An 18,423-nucleotide genomic window follows, 5' to 3' on the forward strand; every position below is an offset into this window, starting at 1 on the left:
ACGGCCTCACCTGGGCCTTCCCAGATGCCTTCCACTCTGGATGCTGCCATTCCTTTCCTTCCCCTAGTGGTTCTTACCCAGCCTATGTTAAGGACAATGGGCTGGTTCAATTAATAACTCCCTGCTATTTCCATAGACTGTCTAATGTTGGATGGAAACTATAATATATAGCTCTGTTTAAGGAATGGTAGGAATGGCAACAATTCCCCTGAGGCCATTCTAGCGAAGTAGCCATATGGACGGATTCTGTCTGATGTTGTCACAGCTGCCTACAACAGGAACTTCCATAGAACGCTTTCCGTGTGCCGGGCACCGTGCTAAGCACTCAGTGTGCATTGCCTCATTTGATGCTTGTGCTGTCCTAGGAAGAAGGCAGCCCCACTTAACCGATGAGGAAAGCTCAGGCAGAAAATTAAGGACAGTGTTCCATAGCGCACAGAGCCGGCAGAGCTGAGAGGTAAATCCAGATCTTTATGAATTCAGAATCCATGTTTTTTATACCAGGCCGTTTTGCACCCCCAGCCCCCTCCTGGCTGAAGGCATAGGATCAGGCCAGAAAGAGAACCCAGCCCTAACTCAAGATTTGTAAAAATTTCTAGCGCTTTATCATTAAGGCTCAGTTGTTCTATTTTAGAAATAACTGTGGCTCCTACAAGGGATCGGAATTCATGGTGGATCACCACAGACAAAGGAGAGCTGTGGGGTACAGGGAAATACAGCATAATGCTTAAGAGTTCTTGGGAGTGGGTTCTCTGCCACTTAACCTTCATAATTTGGGCCAGTCATGTGATCTTCCTGAGCCTCACTTTTCTTCATATGTAAAATGGGTTTACTAGTAGTACTCGCCTCAAGGGATTATGGTGGAGAACGAATGAAATGTGTCAAGTAAAGCCCTTATGTAGCACCTGGTACATCATCAGCATCTATTAAATTAACTGAACAGAGGCAGAGAGAGAGTGCCTGAGACTAAAGAATATTTTTTCTAGGCCCTGATCCTCATCAGATTTCTTTTCTTTCTTTTTTTTTTTTTTTATTCATGAGAGACAGAGCGAGAGAGAGAGAGGCAGAGGCAGAGGGAGAAACAGGCTCCCAAGGAGCAGGGAGCCCGATGCGGGACTCGATCCCAGGACCCTGAGATCATGACCTGAGCCGAAGGCAGACGCTTAACCATCTGAGCCACCCAGGCGCCCCCCTCATCAGATTTCATAGGCAACATCTCTTTAGTATGTGGATAATTCTGCACCTTGATTTTTGCTGTGAAGTATTCTTTAGGCTAAAAATCAGGTCAGAGTTAAATCTTTATCTTAATAGTACTAGGCTTTCTTAATGACATGGCGGCATTTACAATCACGAACAGCCTACAGTAAATTTTTTAATGCCTTAGAAACATTTTGAAAGGCATGAGTCATGAAATAGTTTCCTTGATCCGTTTCTCCTCAGCACATTACTAAATGGAGGGCAGGTAATCAATAGTCACCTTGAGACTTTTATACACTGGGGATGATAGTGAGGAGAGGGAACAGTTTGCTCCAAAGTGCTTTTCCTAAAAACCAAATGTCAGGAGAGACTGGAGAGTCATTGCCAGAAATTCCATAAAGATGGAGCTCAAACATTAGCCTTTTTGTGTTCAAATCCTTAGTTTAAAATTATGCGTGGTCACTGTAGCATATATATTAGGTCCTGCAATATCTCCTGGTCTGAAGCTACTTTTCTCTTAAACAAAGATCGTCAAGCGGTCTGTTAATTAGAAGCACTGGGAGCAACTCAATATTGTGCTCGTTAAATATTTCTTTTGGAAAAAAATGTTAACTGGCCCATTAATGAGGGAATGACCAGGCATTCTCTTTCATCCGGGCCCCGCTTAATCATCAGCGGGTTAATGGTCAAGCCTTCTAAGTCTACGTCTTTACTCTGCTATAGGATTAAAAAACAAATAAACTTTAAAAGTTATTTATGGATTTGGAGAAAACCCCCATCCGGCCAGTCTGAGAAAATATAAATACATTTATTTTTTTACTAGGCAAGAAACTTATGTCAGTGCTTCTCAGGATATGTCCCCCAGAGTACAAATCTTTTGAATAGTTCCATTGAAAAACTGTTCTGTGCTCAAAGGAGTTGGGGAAATTTTGCATACTAGATCTCTTCCTTGTACACACGTGAAGATTCACAATGCACAGTAACATATTAGAAACTCTCGTAAGTTCTGCACGAAAGAATCCTGCTGAACCTCGTGCAAGGTGGCAATTCCTTTAGAGTATTTAACGTAGAACACTCGTCTTATGTAGCCCCTCTTAGCCTCACACTACCATCATAGCATTTAATGTGTTATTTTGAAATTGTCTACTTACCTGCCTATCTACATTAATCAGACCATAAGCTTCTGGAGAACAGGGAGCCTTGTCTCATTTATTCTTTAGTTTCTAATGTGAACACAATTCTGTAACAGGATGGGTACTCCACAAATAGTTGGAAAGGGGAACTGAAGTGTCCGTGAATATGGGTTGATGGCAAGGAAGAGCACAAAAGTCCAAGGAAGAAGCAAGATGAACTGTTTCTGCCTTTGGATCATATAAACCATCATTGCTTGTAGCCTGGCCCCTGAGCGATTTGTCCTGCAAGGAATATGAGTGTGAACACTTAACAGGCAGGAATATCCCGCTGGAGTGGGTATAAGGACACACATAGACACATAGCTACGGAGTCTAGTTTAGGGCTTTTTATGACGATATCTATTAAAACCAAAAGCTGAAACTCTTCTCTTGGAGACAACTTCCCATCCTTATGTGGAATCGTTTCGCTGCTCCCAGTGACTGATAGGAGGTTTTACGAGGCCTCTTGATTTTCCAGATGCCTTCCATGTCCCCCAACGCAGCTTCTCCAGCCTCCATTCTGTGTTTGTGGTCAATGATGCTCTCACTTCCACCCCCAGTCCTCCTGACTTCTCCCACCTTGATTCCCTCAATTTCTGGGAGTTCTCAGCAGCTACTTTTATCTTCTCCCCCCCTTCCCCCACCAGGGTTGTCAGCACAGCCGGAGAAAATAAGACTGATCTCCTATGTCCCCTCCATGCTTCTGGAAAAGCTTTTTATTCCTCTCATCTCTCCGTGATTTCCTTTCTCCTTCCCCACCCCCAGACCTTCAGATTCTTCTTCACTTGCAAACTTTCCAACTTGATTCTCCCTGCCTCCATCTCAGGTTGTGAGCTCACAGATTCATGTCCCAAAAGGAAGAAGGCTTTCAACACAAATCCCTTCGACTGTTTCTCTCTGAATCCTCACCTGCCTCTCTCAGTCGCCTGGTGCTTGTGACATAGGAAGTATTACCCTCACTCTTGGTCGTCCATCTATACGTGTGATCTCACCATCCTGCCACCTCTGGGACCTTATTTCCTAAATTATTCCTCTCTCATAAATCTTCAATATCCGCAAGTCCTTTATACACTGCCAACGTATGTTGGCCACACAAACAACCAACCAACCTTCCTTTTACCTTTTTACCCATTTAAATTGCCACCCAATCCCATGTTTTGTCTTCAAACTTCTTGGAAAACACATTTTCAATTACTCTCTATGCTCCAGTGTAGGTTCTCATCCCTGAAATCCTCACCTTCTGACCACTGCCTTCCTCCCACAGTGTTTATCAACAACTATTTCCCTCGGATAGTGCTGCAGGAATCCTCATGCCTGAGAAGATCCTACCCTACCTTTCTCTCCGAGTCCATCTCAAGCGCCCCTTCCTCTTTGAATCTTTAATAAGTCATAACTTGTGTCTTTCTTGTTAGAGTGAGATTCGTAGAACAGGGAAGACTGGGCTTCAAGTCTTGACTCTGGCACAAACGATGTAATTCAGAACGTCACGTCACCTCTCAGTGTAATAAGGACGTGTTTTAGGGTGACCCCCCCCATGTCTGTTCTACCACATATTGTATTTTTAGGCATCTTAATGTCAGCAACTGTCTTTTCATACTGTGTAGCTCAGCCCTTGTGGAGAGCTCTCTGTAGCTCCTTATTTTCTCTTGCGGTAATCTCCTTTTAGCAAAAAAAAAAAATCAATGAAATTTAAGTCTGTGATTCGGATTCATGCTTTTAAAATCTTCCTTTTAACTTTGCCCTTTAGTGATGAAAATGCGACTAGATGTAAAATATCTAGGCTTCTGCAAGTTTTAAAGGCAATACTTAGAGGTTCATTCAAATAGAAGAGCAAGTCTAGTAAGTTTCTGGAGAGATTTATAAATAGGTGGCCATTGGATAACAAGACACCTTGCTATAAAGGGATTAAGGAACCAGAAAGCCAATGTGTAGACAAGATATGTGAGAGGAGATAGATTTCCTATCACATTTCATGATGTCCAGGAACACTGAGAAATGACTGCCCCAGGATATTAATGTCCCGGCGTAATTAAAGCAGGGCCGCTGAGTGCAAAGTAGAAAGAGCAGGATCATTAACTACTGACAAGATAATCAACACATTATAGAACAGATTAGGGGGTTCTGTACACAGAGCGAGGAACATTACACTGTCAAGTGGGATAAGTTTTAATGTGGAATCGAAGAGCAGGACTAAGTATGGAAAAGGAGCCTCCTCTTGAGTTTTTCAGGCTAAACTCAGTGTCAGTTGTCGGTCCGGGAATCCTCAATTACCATAAATATGAACAACACAGCGTTGAGATACTCAGGCTTTCCCTTTCTCTCCTTTTAGATATTTGTTGAAGGCTTCTGCATTTCATGTCAGCTTACAGGGGAATGACCGGAAGGACTGGTTTGCACAGCTCCTGGTCGCTAACACAGCTTACACGAGTGTAACATTTGTGTCAGTACATTCTTCTAGAACTTTCCCAAGGAATGAATCTCCCGGAGTATTGCTGGATTTCCACATGAGTCCTCCCGGCACTGTGGAGATATCTGAAAAGACATCACAGGCATTTTCCCCCCACGATTTTATTAATAAGCTTAATGAAGCAAGCGTTTATTCCAAGGTTGTTTATGAACCTGAAAACACTACCTCCCTCCACACTTTCAAATTCCTAATCATGGGAATATTTCAAAGTCTTGAAATGGCTATAATTTTAGGGAAACTTTTCCCAAGTTCTTATGAGGCAGCATTACTTTTTGATGTTCATGTTGAGATTCTCTGGGGATCCTCTGGTTTTCTGAGCTCTTAGACCAGCTAAGTATTTGCTGGCTTCTGGAGCTGTGAGTTCAGTTCACTTGCTTGGAAATTGACAATTCATACATTAATAAAAACTTTCTACTCTCACCCAGGGAAGAATGCCTTATTTCCTTTTGCACAGATACCCCCAGCTTTTTCTCCCTCTCTTGTGTGACTGTCTCTGGCAAGTTTCTGCTCTACCTTTTCAGTACCCACCTCTAGAAGAAGTCTCTCCAGACAGTCCCCGAGCTACATTCCCATGACGTCCCCCGCCACACTGCTCATGGGCCGTGACTCCTATCTTCTGCTTATTGTCAGGTGACGTTTGTACCTATACAAGGCTCAAGGACACACTACCATTGTGGCCTACCTATTTCATCTTAGTCTTTAAACCAAAATATTTAGTTCTCCCTTAGTTTCATTCCTTGTGTAAGGATGGCCTAAAAATTATCTAAAAGGCAAACATCAAGCCAGGAAAAAAAAAAGTTTACAAAACATATGGCAAACTCTTAGGATATTTGATATATGAATTTAATAAATCAATAAGCAGAAGGTGAGCTAAACATAGGAAAAGTGGGCAATGGATATGTACAAATCAGAAAAAAAGAAATATTACTGGGGGCACCTGGCTGGCTCATTTGGTAGAGCATGCAACTGTTGATGTCAGGGTTATGAGTTCGAGCCCTGTGTTGGGTGCAGAATTTACTTAAAATCTTAAGAAAAACAACAACAACAAAGAAGTACTACTGGAAAATAAATGCACCAACATATCCAATCTCATTTGTAATCAAAGAAATTTTAAAAATTATAAAATAGCACATTTGTCTATCAAACAGATAAAAATATTTTAAAACTATTATATTCTGGAGTATGCTGTTTGTATTAATAGTTATATCCATACTGTATACTATTTGTATTGTTCAGTTTATCAATTAAAAAATAAATCTTTCAATTTAGACCAAAAATATATATATGTATCTATGCATATATGACTCATATCTAAGAATACTTAGAACATCGGGGTGCCTGGGTGGCTCAGTCGGTGTCTGGCTTTGGCTCAGGTCATGATCCCTGGGTCCTGGGATTGGGCCCTGCATTGGGTTCTTTGCTCAGCAAGGAGTCTGCTTTTCCCTCTCCTTCTGCCCTTCCCCCCAACCCAACTTGTGCTCGCTCACTTGCTCTCTCTAGTGTTCTCTCTCTCAAATAAATAAAATCTTTAAAAAATTTATATATATAACATTTATATACAAAAATTTATAAATGTATAGATATAAATATAAATATATATATAAAACATTACCCCAGAAAGGTAAGGATGCAAGGAAATAAGGATTTTTATAAGCTCTAGTATGAAGATAAGTTGATATAATATTTCTAAATGATAATTCAATTGCATGTCTCAGAAAGCCCCCAAATATGAATACGATTTTTTTTAGGGGGCGTGGTGGTAGAGGAGAGACAGAGGGAGAAGGAGAGAGAGAATCTTAAGCAGGCTCCATGCCCATTGCAGAGCCCGAGGTGGGGCTCAGTCTCACGAGCCTGAGATTATGACCTGAGCCAAAATCAAGAGTCGGACACTTAAGGAACTATGCCACCCAGGCTCCCCACATGAATACCTTTCGACGCAACAATTCTACTTCTAGGGATTTATCCTAAGGAACTAACCATGGTTATGCACAAAGATTTAGATATCAGTATTCATCACAGCAGTATGTGTAATACTAAGAAATTAGAAACTGCCCAATTACGCATCAGTAGGGGTTGGTCAAATAGCTTGTGGCAGGCTACAAAGGGCTTAGCGTTATGCAAGCTTTAAGCCACAGCCCTTCATCCAGTCAAGGATCTACACTTTGCCTTGGGAATCAATGAAAATCAGGCCAAAAACTGTCTCTGTCTCAGACATGAGTAGAGCAAGTCAGTATTTCTGCTTGGGTATTAGGGTACTGCTAAAATACCTGTTGTCCTCTCCTGACCCCAGGAGAACTTTCAAAGCAGGGGTGAATGTCAGGACAAAGACCTAGATTCTTCCTTCTTTGCTGTTTAGCGATTGCACTCAGCATGTCTTTTGGTAGAACTGGCATTTTACACCTCCATCCACATGAGTTACCACAATAGCTCCCTAGTGTAAGGTCCATCCTTGAACAGGACAATTAAATTGGTCATTACCTTATATTGCATGGGTTAGGGAAGGCTTCAGCCAGGGATCCTCCCTAAGGGAGGTGGCCGAGATAGACCAGCATCATTTTGTTCAGCTCACCTGCCTGCTGATGAGAGTACGTAAAAAACAGGAAGGCATTCACACCTATTTCCCTTCAGTGATAATGAGCGACTAATGGGATAAATATATACAACAGAGTCCTCTTCTTTTTACTTATTTATTTTTTATTAACATATAATGTATTATTTGTCTCAGGGGTACAGGTCTGTGATTCATCAGACTCACAATTCACAGCACTCACCATAGTACATACCCTCCCCAATGTCCATCACTCAGCCACCCCATCTCTCTCACCCCTTTCCACTCCAGCAACCCTCAGTTTCCTGAGATTAAGAGTCTCTTATGGTTTGTCTCCCCCACCAGTTTCATCTTGTTTCATTTTTCCCTCCCTTCCCCTATGATCCTCTGTCTTGTTTCTCAAATTCCTCATATCAGTGAGATCATATGATACTTGTCTTTCTCTGATTGACTTTTTTCACTTAGCATAATATCCTCTAGTTCCATCCATGTTGTTGCAAATGGCAAGATTTCAATTTTTGATGGCTGCATGATATTCCATTGTATATATATGCCACATCTTTATCCATTCATCTGTTGATGGACATCTAGGCTCTTTCCATAGTTTGGCTATTGTGTGTCCTCTTTATTAGGGTGTGAATTAGTCTCTAAAACACTAAAAATCATTTTTAGTATCCACTATCTTACCTTTGTCTAAATTTCATTTTTCCAGAGGCTTCTCACATTTATTTTCCATTTGGATCCTCAATATTGTGTCGATGAGGCATTGTATCCCTCAGTGGGAAGACCAAGAACTTAGAAGTCAGACAGACCTTGCTCCCAAAACAAAGGGAAGGGAGTGAGAACAGGTGCAGATGAAGATTAAGGTGGGCGGTGTGGCTGTGGAGAGTTGAGAACATTCTTTCCTCCGGGCCTACGTGGATGCAGGGGTCATCAGCTAAGGCGATTGCCAGCTTTTAAATTTAGCCACAATTCATATAAGATTTGGGTTCTGGGCGCCTGGGTGGCTCAGATGGTTGGGCGTCTGCCTTCGGCTTGGGTCGTGATCTCGGGGTCCTGGGATCGAGTCCCGCATCGGGCTTCCTGCTCCTTGGGAGCCTGCTTCTCCCTCTGCCTCTCTCTCTCTCTCTCTCTTTGTCTCTCATGAATAAATAAATAAAATATTAAAAAAAAAAAAAAAAGATTTGGGTTCTGGTGCCGGGTTACCAAAAACTCCTTATAAACAGACATAAGGCAAAATGACAGAAAGCAGGTTGTAAACGGAGGTCAAAGACATGTTTGGTCTGCTGCTATGAATTGAGAAGTTTCAAAATCATGCCTTTCAGGATCATTTTTTTTTAATTGAGGTATAATTCACAGATAACATTATATTAGTTTCAGGCATACAACATAATGATCCAGAATCCTATTTTTAAATACCTATGGCCAAAGGGAGAAAAGAGCCCAGTCAGTATAATGAAACGTGCTCTATCAGGGATTTGGAGTGTGATGTTTCTTGTCTGGCTCTGCAGCAGGTCTTTTTATGACCTTGAGTTGATATCACCTCTTGATATCACAGGTCTCTGGGCCTTCCTGGATTCTAAAAAGTGACCAATTCTGCCGTCTCTCCTTAGAATCTGTCTTCTCTTTCCAGTGACCAAAAGATCCAAAAATAATGCAGATTTCTGAAACCAGTGAGTTGAGAGATCTGAATATTTACCACCGAAATAGCAATGAAAAAGCCCTGCAGTTTATCTGCAAGCCTACCACAGCACGCCCTCCACCCCAGAATGGAAGGCTCCTATGAGCAGAAAGGCTCACGGAGGGAGAAGCTGGAAGCCACTCAATCTTTGTTGCTTGTCAAAGCCAAAAGTTGAATTAAATCAGATGGGTCTTTTGAAAAAGGAAAAGCAAAACAGATGGGTCTTTTAAGAAAAAAAGTAAAAGCGTTGGTCAGCTAAAGACTTATTTAAAAACACATGGTCATCCTGCCTTTTGTGGGATCTAAAGACCAAATATAGTATCTGCAGGAGGCATGCTGTTACAATTTAGCAACTATTTCCCAAAACATGGCTGAGATTCTAAAAATGCTAGTACCGTACTCCTCTCAGCCTGTCTTTAGGGATTTGTGAAGATTCTACCCCTTTAGCCAAGTGTCTTAATATTGGAGTTTTTGTTTTGTTTCGCTTTACAGTTCTTTTATTTTTGGAATTCTATTATAGCTTATTGTCAAACAGTTAAATGAATCCAATCATATTATACAGAATATCCTGCAGTTGTATCCATAGCATCTTAATGAAGGGCTCTGGAACTTCAGTGACTGGATTATAGTAATTTTATGAATAATTATTCCACCAACTATGGAGTCACCATCCCCAAATTTATGTGCATACATGGTTTCAAAGGAGTTTAACCTCATCAGAAGAAAAGTTAAATTTAACTCAGAATCCGACCCTCTGCTAAATTGTCGAGGTCCACCGCTTGTAACAGGAACCTAGCTAGGTTCGTTTTGTGAACATGGGTAATTTATGGTATTGTTGGCATAGGATTGAAATGTTTCTTTGTGAAGATAGAAGCCATTTCTGGAAAACTATCATTCACATACTTATTATAGGCCCAACTGGGGCTATTCAATGAGTATAAAGTAGGTGGTGGGTTAAGCCAACAATCTGGCCAACTATGTCTATTGAGCAGGCCATGGAGACTACTTTACAAGACAGTGAAAAATCAGTTAATTCAGCCAGTGTTTAGCTGTTTAATTCAAACAATCCTTTTTAACTGCACAACAAAGGTTTGTGGTGATGTATTACACATCTCTCGGGAAAGCTTTATTTCCTCCCTCCTTCAGCGAAGGTGGGTAGTCCTTAAATTATGACACTTCATAAAGTTAAAATCAGTAACCCCAATTCCTTTCAAAACTTAACCTGATCTGGTTTGGGAAAATAAGTTCCCGACATATTTGTCTATCTGCTTTTTCTTTCCTGGGTGCTTTAACCAGGAACTTTTATGGGCTTTCACAGGCCTGGGGATAGTCTAGCTCCTCTGATTAACACAGCCTTGTGGTTGGATTCCCACACAGCCCCTCTCCCCACCCTTACTGCCCCTCCCCCCCCCAAAAAAACTTTAGAAGCCAATTAAAATTATATACTATAAGGAAAGTTTGCTCAGTTACTTTTTACGATCTGCTGTCTGTTACATTGTTGTGAGGGAGTAGAGCATCCTTTTTGGAAAGGGAGAAAAATGTAAACAAAGAAAAGATTCTATGGCCCTTTGACAATTTGCAGGAAAGCAGGAAATTGGAACAGTAGAGCCTTGATAATCTTGGGGATGATTGTTTAGCTTGAGTGTTCGTCCATCTCTCTTGTTTTTTGGCTCCTTTGCCTTCTGTTTCCAGGGCTTGAGGATATTTCGTTGCTTGTTAGAACCACCTCCTGGTGACATTCAGAAGAAGAGAAAACTAACTCCATCTAGTCTGCTTTTAAACCAGCAACAACTGTCCTGTTCTGATTGGGGAGAATAAAGGGAGGTTTTGTCATCCACACAGCAGTGTTCTACTACCCCCCAGTGGTTCTCAGCCAGAGGTAATTTTGCCCCCCCAAGGGACACTTGACAATGTCTCAATATATTTTTGAATGTCTCGACTTGGGAGTGATGTTGTTATCTAGTGGGTAGAGAGCAGGTTGCTGCCTGACAGCCTGAAATGTCTCAGAGAGTATGTAATAGTCTATTTGAGAGGGAAAAGATGAGGGACAAAATGAAATAATACATTCCTTAGACAGGTGCTCCTGGTTTTATGCAAATCTCCTAAAACTTAGGGGCAAATGAGATTTTTATAAATCACATTGTTTCAGTGTATTAAAGGTCCCAGTTCTTAGGTGCTGGTGATTCTTTACAGTTTATGTTTTGCTAGAGAATATTCATTTTTGAGGCACCCTACTTAGACTAACTTTGGAAACACAAATAGGCACTAACTGGAGAGTTATATAAACAGATTTGCAAACAAAAATTTTAAATATAGTCAAGAAAGGATCAACAATATTACTTAACTTTTTACCATACTTTTTTCTTTTTAAAGACTTTATTTGGGAGAGAGAGTGAGAGAGAGCGCATGAGCAGGGGGGAGAAGCAGACTCCTTGCTGAGCAGGGAGCCCAGTGCCAGACTCGATCCTAGGACCCTGGAATCATGACCGAAGCAGAAGGCAGCCGCTTAACCGACTGAGCCACTCAGGCGCCCAACTTTTTATCATACTTAAAAAAGACATTGTACATGCTCATTTATTTACAGCAGGGTATTCCAATCTCAGCACTATTGATATTTTGGTATTTTAATATTCTTATTGATAATTGTTTGTTGCGGAGGACTCTCTGATGCATTGCAGGACGTTAAGTATATATTCGGGTTGCCTAGGAATTTTTTTCCAGTCCCTAGAGGTATTTCACTGGCTAAAATACTGCCTAAAATGAAATAAACACTCTTTTTTAAAAGATCTACAAATAAGCAAGAGGTTAATCCCTCAAGAATTTAGACTATGACCAGTTCCCTTCTTGTCACATTCTTAACTAGACCTAGGGACAGAGTTCTGAAGAGCAGACCACGATGTTTGGCTTTCCCTTTTCCCTGTCTCAACCAGTTCTGGTCATTAGCTGGCCCTGTCCCAAGTACCCTAAAATAACCTTTCCACTTCAAGTAGCCCTCAAAATGTAAGATGGTGGCCCGAGAATAGGAACTGACCTTATCAGCATTATTAATAGCACAGTGGAAAATCTTGTGTGTTCCACCAAACAAACTGATCTTGTCATGTTTCTTTTGTGTGTTGGAATGCTGATAGGCAAGCACCAAACAGATTTGAGGTTTAAGGCCATAGTTTAAATCTTAGTTCATAGCTGACTGACTGTGGATCTTTTATAAGATGGGACAACGTGTGGTCTGGTGAGTATTCTAAGTGAGGAAAGAGTTCTAAGATAGGAACAATGTAGTGGGCTACTCTTGTCCAGAACAGCTTGAGCATTTCACTTAACCCACTGTAGCAGCTCACAAATTGTTCGGAATCCTCAAAAGGAGCCAGGGAGTTCTATCCATTGGAATTTCTGCAATGAGGAAATGTTATATATCTGCTGGTCCAATTCACTTGACCACTAGCTGTGTGTAACTATTGAGCACTTGAAATGTGGCCGGTGTGCCTGAAGAAATGCATTTTTGATTTTTACTTAATTTTAATTTAAGTAGCCACATGGCCTCGTAGCTACTATAATAAACAATGCCAATCTAGGAAACACTAGCTCATTCCACATCTTAATTACAGATGTCCTGATCCCTTTTTCTTTGTTTTTTTTCTCCATTATAAATATAACAAAATTAAAGAATGGTTGGAAAATAGGGGGAAATTCTGTTTAATACTCATAATTTCATGAGTCTAACATAATTGTTCCAAATTTGATAAATTTTCAAGATTTTTTTCTATAAACTCTTAGATGAGTTCGGTATAATTTATCTTAATTTTGTTTAATTTTAATTTTAGCTATTATAACCAGCTTTTTTTTGCTTCACATTATGAGAGAAATAGAATTTCATATTACTGACTAATATTCACAAGCTGTCAGAGTTAATGTTTGCCAATTTCTTAGCTGGCAGTACCATAGTTTATTCATTTCCTGTATTTCTGTGAAATTTGGGGTTGTTTCATTTGTTGGCTTGCTGGCTTATTTGCTTGCTTGTTTGGTTTTACGGTCATCATAAAATAATGCTATAGTAAACACATGAGAGCACCTTGCTATTTCTCCTTTTTAGAATCCATCTACATGCCAAATGATTGAGTCTTACTTAGGTAATGGTTTATGTGGCAAATCATTTCAGCACCCCAGATTCATTTTGGAAAAAGTACTTTTTCACCATTCAGGTGAAAAATAGACTTGAAAGTTGCCAAAAGGAAGGAAAGCCAGGACTTTTTATCTCTGCAGCACCATTTATTCAATAAATTAGGAGACAGATTACTATTTTTTCCCCTATAACAATAAGCATTGCTGATAAAATATAACTGCATTCAGGGCTGATGACATAGACGTTTGGTTTACAAATGGGAAATAAGTTCCCAGGCAAAAATCCTGCAAAAAAATCCTGCAAGTAGAAAACCCTGCTGATAATCTCTAGACTCTATAAAGATGAGAAAATTAACAGAGATAAGACAAAAACAAAAACACTCCCTTTTATCTTGTCCCTTGTAAATATATATATATAGTTATATATATAGTTATATATTGTTACATCTCTAAACTATCCCTTTTATGATTTAAAGCAATCTGAATACAGTCCAAGTAAACTTTTACACATCTTATCCTTAGTAATTATTCTGAAGATACTGGCTTAAGACATTTTAGAGTTTGCATAGTGGTAAACTGTCACATCATTTTAAAATTTCTTTTGAAATAAATTTTGTATGCTAATGGTTCTGATCCTCAGAGAGCAAAGAGATCCTGCTGATAACACAGATAAGTTGAAGACACAACATAATATTAGAATCTAAAAAAAATCAAATGTTCTCATTATTCCTAATTTGAGACTTAGTTTCTGTTATAGCTCTCTTTGTTTGAAGATTTGTATTTGAGGGATTGCACGTGGACTAAGTGACTTCATACTCATTATACATTAGGCTACACATGTGAAGCAGCTTTATAAACCATAAAGTAGGGGCGCCTGGGTGGCTCAGTCCATTAAGCGTCTGCCTTTGGCTCAGGTCATGATCCCAGGGTCCTGGGATCGAGCCCTGCATGCAGCTCCTTGCTCAGCTTCTCCCTCTGCTGCTCCCCTTGCTTGTGCTCACTCTCTCTCTTTCTCTCTGTCAAATAAATAAATTAAAAATATTTTAAAAATAATAAAACACAAAGTACAGTGAAAATCTAATATAAATGTTTGGAAAAGTACTCTTTGCTCATCCTGTATATGAAAAAGAAACTTTAAAATTGGTCTAATAGAAAGAAATGCAAAACTTCTCTCCCTCCCCACCCCACTTTCTCTGGAGCAATGAATTTAATAATTGATGGTATGGCTCTGTTTTTCTTTCATGTGGAAGAGTAAGAATGTTTAGCCTGATAAAATAACTGCATTTAGGGCTTTTATTAGTGATACCGTCTAGGGACATATATCTTCTCTGGAAATGGAACAGAAGTCTCCAGGTGGCAAATCACTGAGACTTTGTTCATAATATGAATGAAGCACATTGCCAGAAATTCATTTCCAAAAAATCAATACTGTTTGTACTGGAAATGTTTGTAAAAATGCTTGGAATACCATCAACTCTCTATGCACTTTGTGGATTATCTGGGGAAAATATTTAAAACCTGACAGGTTTTCCTCTGCCATCGGTTAACCTCTTGCTTTCCTCCTTCAATTCTCGAAAGAATGTGAGCTAATTCCAGCATTAATATACACAACCTATCATTATGAGCTTAACTCTGCTTAAAAAAAGAATGGAAGTGATTTCAGGGTCCCGTGTAAAGGCTTAGCTGTTATTCATGCCATGTGACCCATAGTTCACGTGGACAAGGTAGAGGGCTCTGTAGTTTGCTTGTGCATGCTTTGGGCTGAGTAAATCCCAGGTTGTAAGAATTTCTAATGCACAGTTAACAAAATTCATGGTTTTATTTTTCTGAATTTCAGGTGGTTTTCATGAGCCTATGCAAAAGTTTTTGGGACTGTGGCCTGGTAGCCTTGGATGACATTACAATAGAATTGGGAAGCTGCTTGTCTCCAGGTAAGACGGTCAAGCTCTCTTTGTCTCCCGGGCCTAGGCCAGCATATCCTGATTCTCTGAGAATACACCAAATACATTTAATCTGGGCTAGCCTATTATTTTTGTTTTTCTTGCCAGAAGTGCCCCTCTCCAGATCTGTGTAGTAAGTTTTGGAATTTAGAAATAATGATTTGTATGCACTGTGTGACATTGTACATATGACTTGTATCCTCATCTATAAGAGAGGTAGTAAAAGTAATACCTACCTGAATAGTGGGAATAACACCTATAAATTCCCTAGCATAGGACGTGGCATAAAACAATGTGTTAAAACAAACACCTTTTATTATAGTCACTTTTGTTGTTTTTAATGTTGTCTTACAGAAATGCAGATTTTCAAGTAATAGTGATGAAACCGTTATTATACACAGATATTATACTAAACATGTCATTTTTCTTTTTTTTCTTTTTTCTCTTTTTTAGAGAGGCAAGGAGGGGCAGAGGGAGAGGGAGGGAGAGAGAGAATCTTAAGCAGGCTCCACGCCCAATGCTGAACCTGTAAACATGTAATTTTTAAATGATAATAAAATAAATATTTTCTAAGTGAATTAAATGACAATGGAACAGTGGATCAAGCATTGATGATAGTGACAAAATAAAGATGGTGGCTATGTGTTGGACATTATGTATAATGAGAAAATGGTGCGTACCTCAACCCGGATCATTGGTCCCTGTATCTACTAATTACCACTGCATCCTAAACCATAGGGTATCTGTTTCTTTAACAAACAGGCAAACTGAGGAATCAATGTGTCACTAGAGGATAATCTCCTTGTTTATTTAATGAGAAGATAATTTGTTTTTAGTCCCTTGATTTGTGAGGCACAGCAAGGACCACAAAGAAACACAAGATAAGAATCTCTACACTTGAGGCATAGAAAAGGGAATGAGCCTTCATTAGCTTGTACTGTCTGTAAAATGAGATGAAGTAAAATCATTATTATGCAAGAGATGTGAAAAACAGCTGTGTATTAGAGAAATTTGCTAAGAATCTGGATGTGGGAAGGTACAACCAAGTTCAAGCAAAGGAGTTTCCAGTAAGTGGGAGGTGGCACCATTCTAAGAATCATCATCAGGGTCGCCGGGGTGGCTCAGTTGGTTGAGCAGCTGCCTTCGGCTCAGGTTATAGTCCCCGGGTCCTGGGATGGAGCCCCATGTCAGGCTCCCCACTCAGCGGAGAGTCTGCTTCTCCCTCTCCCTCTGCCCCTCCCCTGCTCGTGCTCTCTCTCTCTCTCTAATAAATAAATAAAATTTAAAAAAAAAGAATCATCATCAAAGTTATTGAAGATGGCATCCGAAGACATAAATATTTGTTTTTGGAAAGGGAAAATAAGGCTCCAGGAAGCAAGACACCAAGCTAAATATTTATTTAGCTAATATTTATTGAGAATTTCATGTTCTAAATACTTTACTACGTACATCATCTCATTGACTACAATCCCGTGAGGTAGCACAGAAAAAGCCAGTCACGTGTTCCACAAGGTCAAACTGTGCCTCCAGAAGCACTTAGCTTTCGCACCTTACCCACCTCCCCTGAAGCAACTACAGAGTTGTTCTAAGGATTCCCTTCCCTCACCCTGGATTTCTGAAGAAACCTCCTACATTAGGCAATTTTATTATTTTCCGTATTTCCATAAAGGCAATTTGCCTCCAACTTTCAGAGCTTTATAAGCTCATTCAGGCAAATAAATTCACGGGTCAGAGGAAGTTTCTTTCTCAAAGTTATCCCGACACTTTTGAATCTAGATGTCTGATTGTTCTCCGCCTCTACGGCAGAGAGGCTCTAGCTGGAGGCAAGAGTAATGACACCACCCGCTGTTTCCCTGCAGAAAGGCTTCTACCCGCACCTGGAGAGTGTACTTTCGAACAAGATGAGTGTGCATTTACCCAGGAGAGAAGAGACCGGAGCAGCTGGTACAGGAGGAGGGGAGAGACGCCCACCTCCTACACAGGACCTAAGGGAGATCACACTACTGGGGTAGGTGAGTTACACCACATGGTGCTGTTTGCTGAGGAAGACTGACCTAGCATTCCAGGGGCCATTTCCTGCATTTCGAAAGGTGCAAAATGTGCAAATGTACGTCCTGTGTCTAGGAGGAAGGACACGTGTGATTCTACACACCTGGGATAGATCATTAAATATGTGCCCTGTAGATCCTTCTTTCTGTTTATACTCTGCTTCTGTATCTTGCGCCAAGAGGATTTAAATAGGCTTACAAAGATATGCACACAGAAATCATGTAATTAGAAGTGGGTTTATTTTTATTTTTATTTTTATTTTTTTGAAGTGGGTTTAAAAATACAAGAGAGAGGGACAGTGAAGGAAAAAAAAATGTCATGATCTAAGCTGGAGCCAGGACTGAGGCCTCATATGGAAAATGTGCTGGTGGACAAGGGAGGAAACATTAACAGGCGAGTTTGACTCTAATTTTCTAGCAGCTGAAACAAAGATGAAAAACCTGATTCACCGTGTCCTTAGGATAAAGAGGTGAAGCACTCCACCAAGGGGTGTAGGAAATAAGGGGGTGCCTTTTCTGTAGAAAATATATGAAGTACAATATAATAGACTAAATGTTGATTTATTATCACCATGTGCAGCACCTGTAAACAATGTCAGTGGTAAAATACTCCATGCAGAATAGAACTTTCTCATGGACACTCTTCATTTCGCTTGGCGTATCCATTGGATGGATGCACTGTTTGGTCCAGAGAAGCAGAACTACCCCTGATAGTGAGCTCAAAGAGATATTTCCTCAAGGGTCTTAACAGAGAAGCCATTATGACAGTAAATACAAAGGTGAGGGGCACCTGGGTGGCTCAGTCAGTTGAGCATTGGATTCATATTTCAGTTTAGGTCATGATCTCGGGTCATGGGATGGAGCCCCAGGTTGGGCTCCACACTCAGCAGGGAGTCTGCTTCTCTCTCTCTCCCTCTGGCCTTGCCCCGCTCATGAGCTGTCTCTCTCTAAAATAAATATATAAATCTTTAAAAATAAATACATACATACATACATATATACATACAAGAGTGAGTTAGCTACTTCTATTTCCTATGGCCTACGTTAAGATAAGCCTATGGAATAACTCCAGAGATCAACCTACAGTGTAACCTGTTAGTGATTTGGCCAAACTTGGTGGGCTGCCATCAGGAACAGCTTTATTCTTTCTTTGGATGCTCTCTCCAAACGTATCCTAAAGCATCCTCCCTTCCCCGTCCCTTGGCAGATCCCATAGCTTCCCAGTCCTGTTGAGGTATTAGGGCAGTTATCTAT

At 40.3% G+C, this 18,423-nt stretch overlaps 1 protein-coding gene across 1 annotated transcript in view; it reads left to right on the forward strand.

Annotated features, from left to right (window-relative positions):
• Positions 1-18,423, forward strand: part of MAMDC2 (MAM domain containing 2) — a 142,293-nt gene that overhangs the window by 102,841 nt on the left and 21,029 nt on the right. Inside the window, exons 10-11 of the mRNA XM_045882234.3 lie at positions 15,019-15,112; positions 16,981-17,133. Of these exons, the coding sequence (XP_045738190.1) occupies positions 15,019-15,112; positions 16,981-17,133 (247 nt within the window). The remainder of the gene's footprint in view (positions 1-15,018; positions 15,113-16,980; positions 17,134-18,423) is intronic.

Source organism: Mirounga angustirostris, unplaced genomic scaffold (genome assembly GCF_029215605.1).
Source record: "Mirounga angustirostris isolate CCGP_5_RB_7025 unplaced genomic scaffold, mMirAng1.0.hap1 SCAF_15, whole genome shotgun sequence".
In the NCBI taxonomy this organism is placed as follows: Eukaryota; Metazoa; Chordata; class Mammalia; order Carnivora; family Phocidae; genus Mirounga; species Mirounga angustirostris.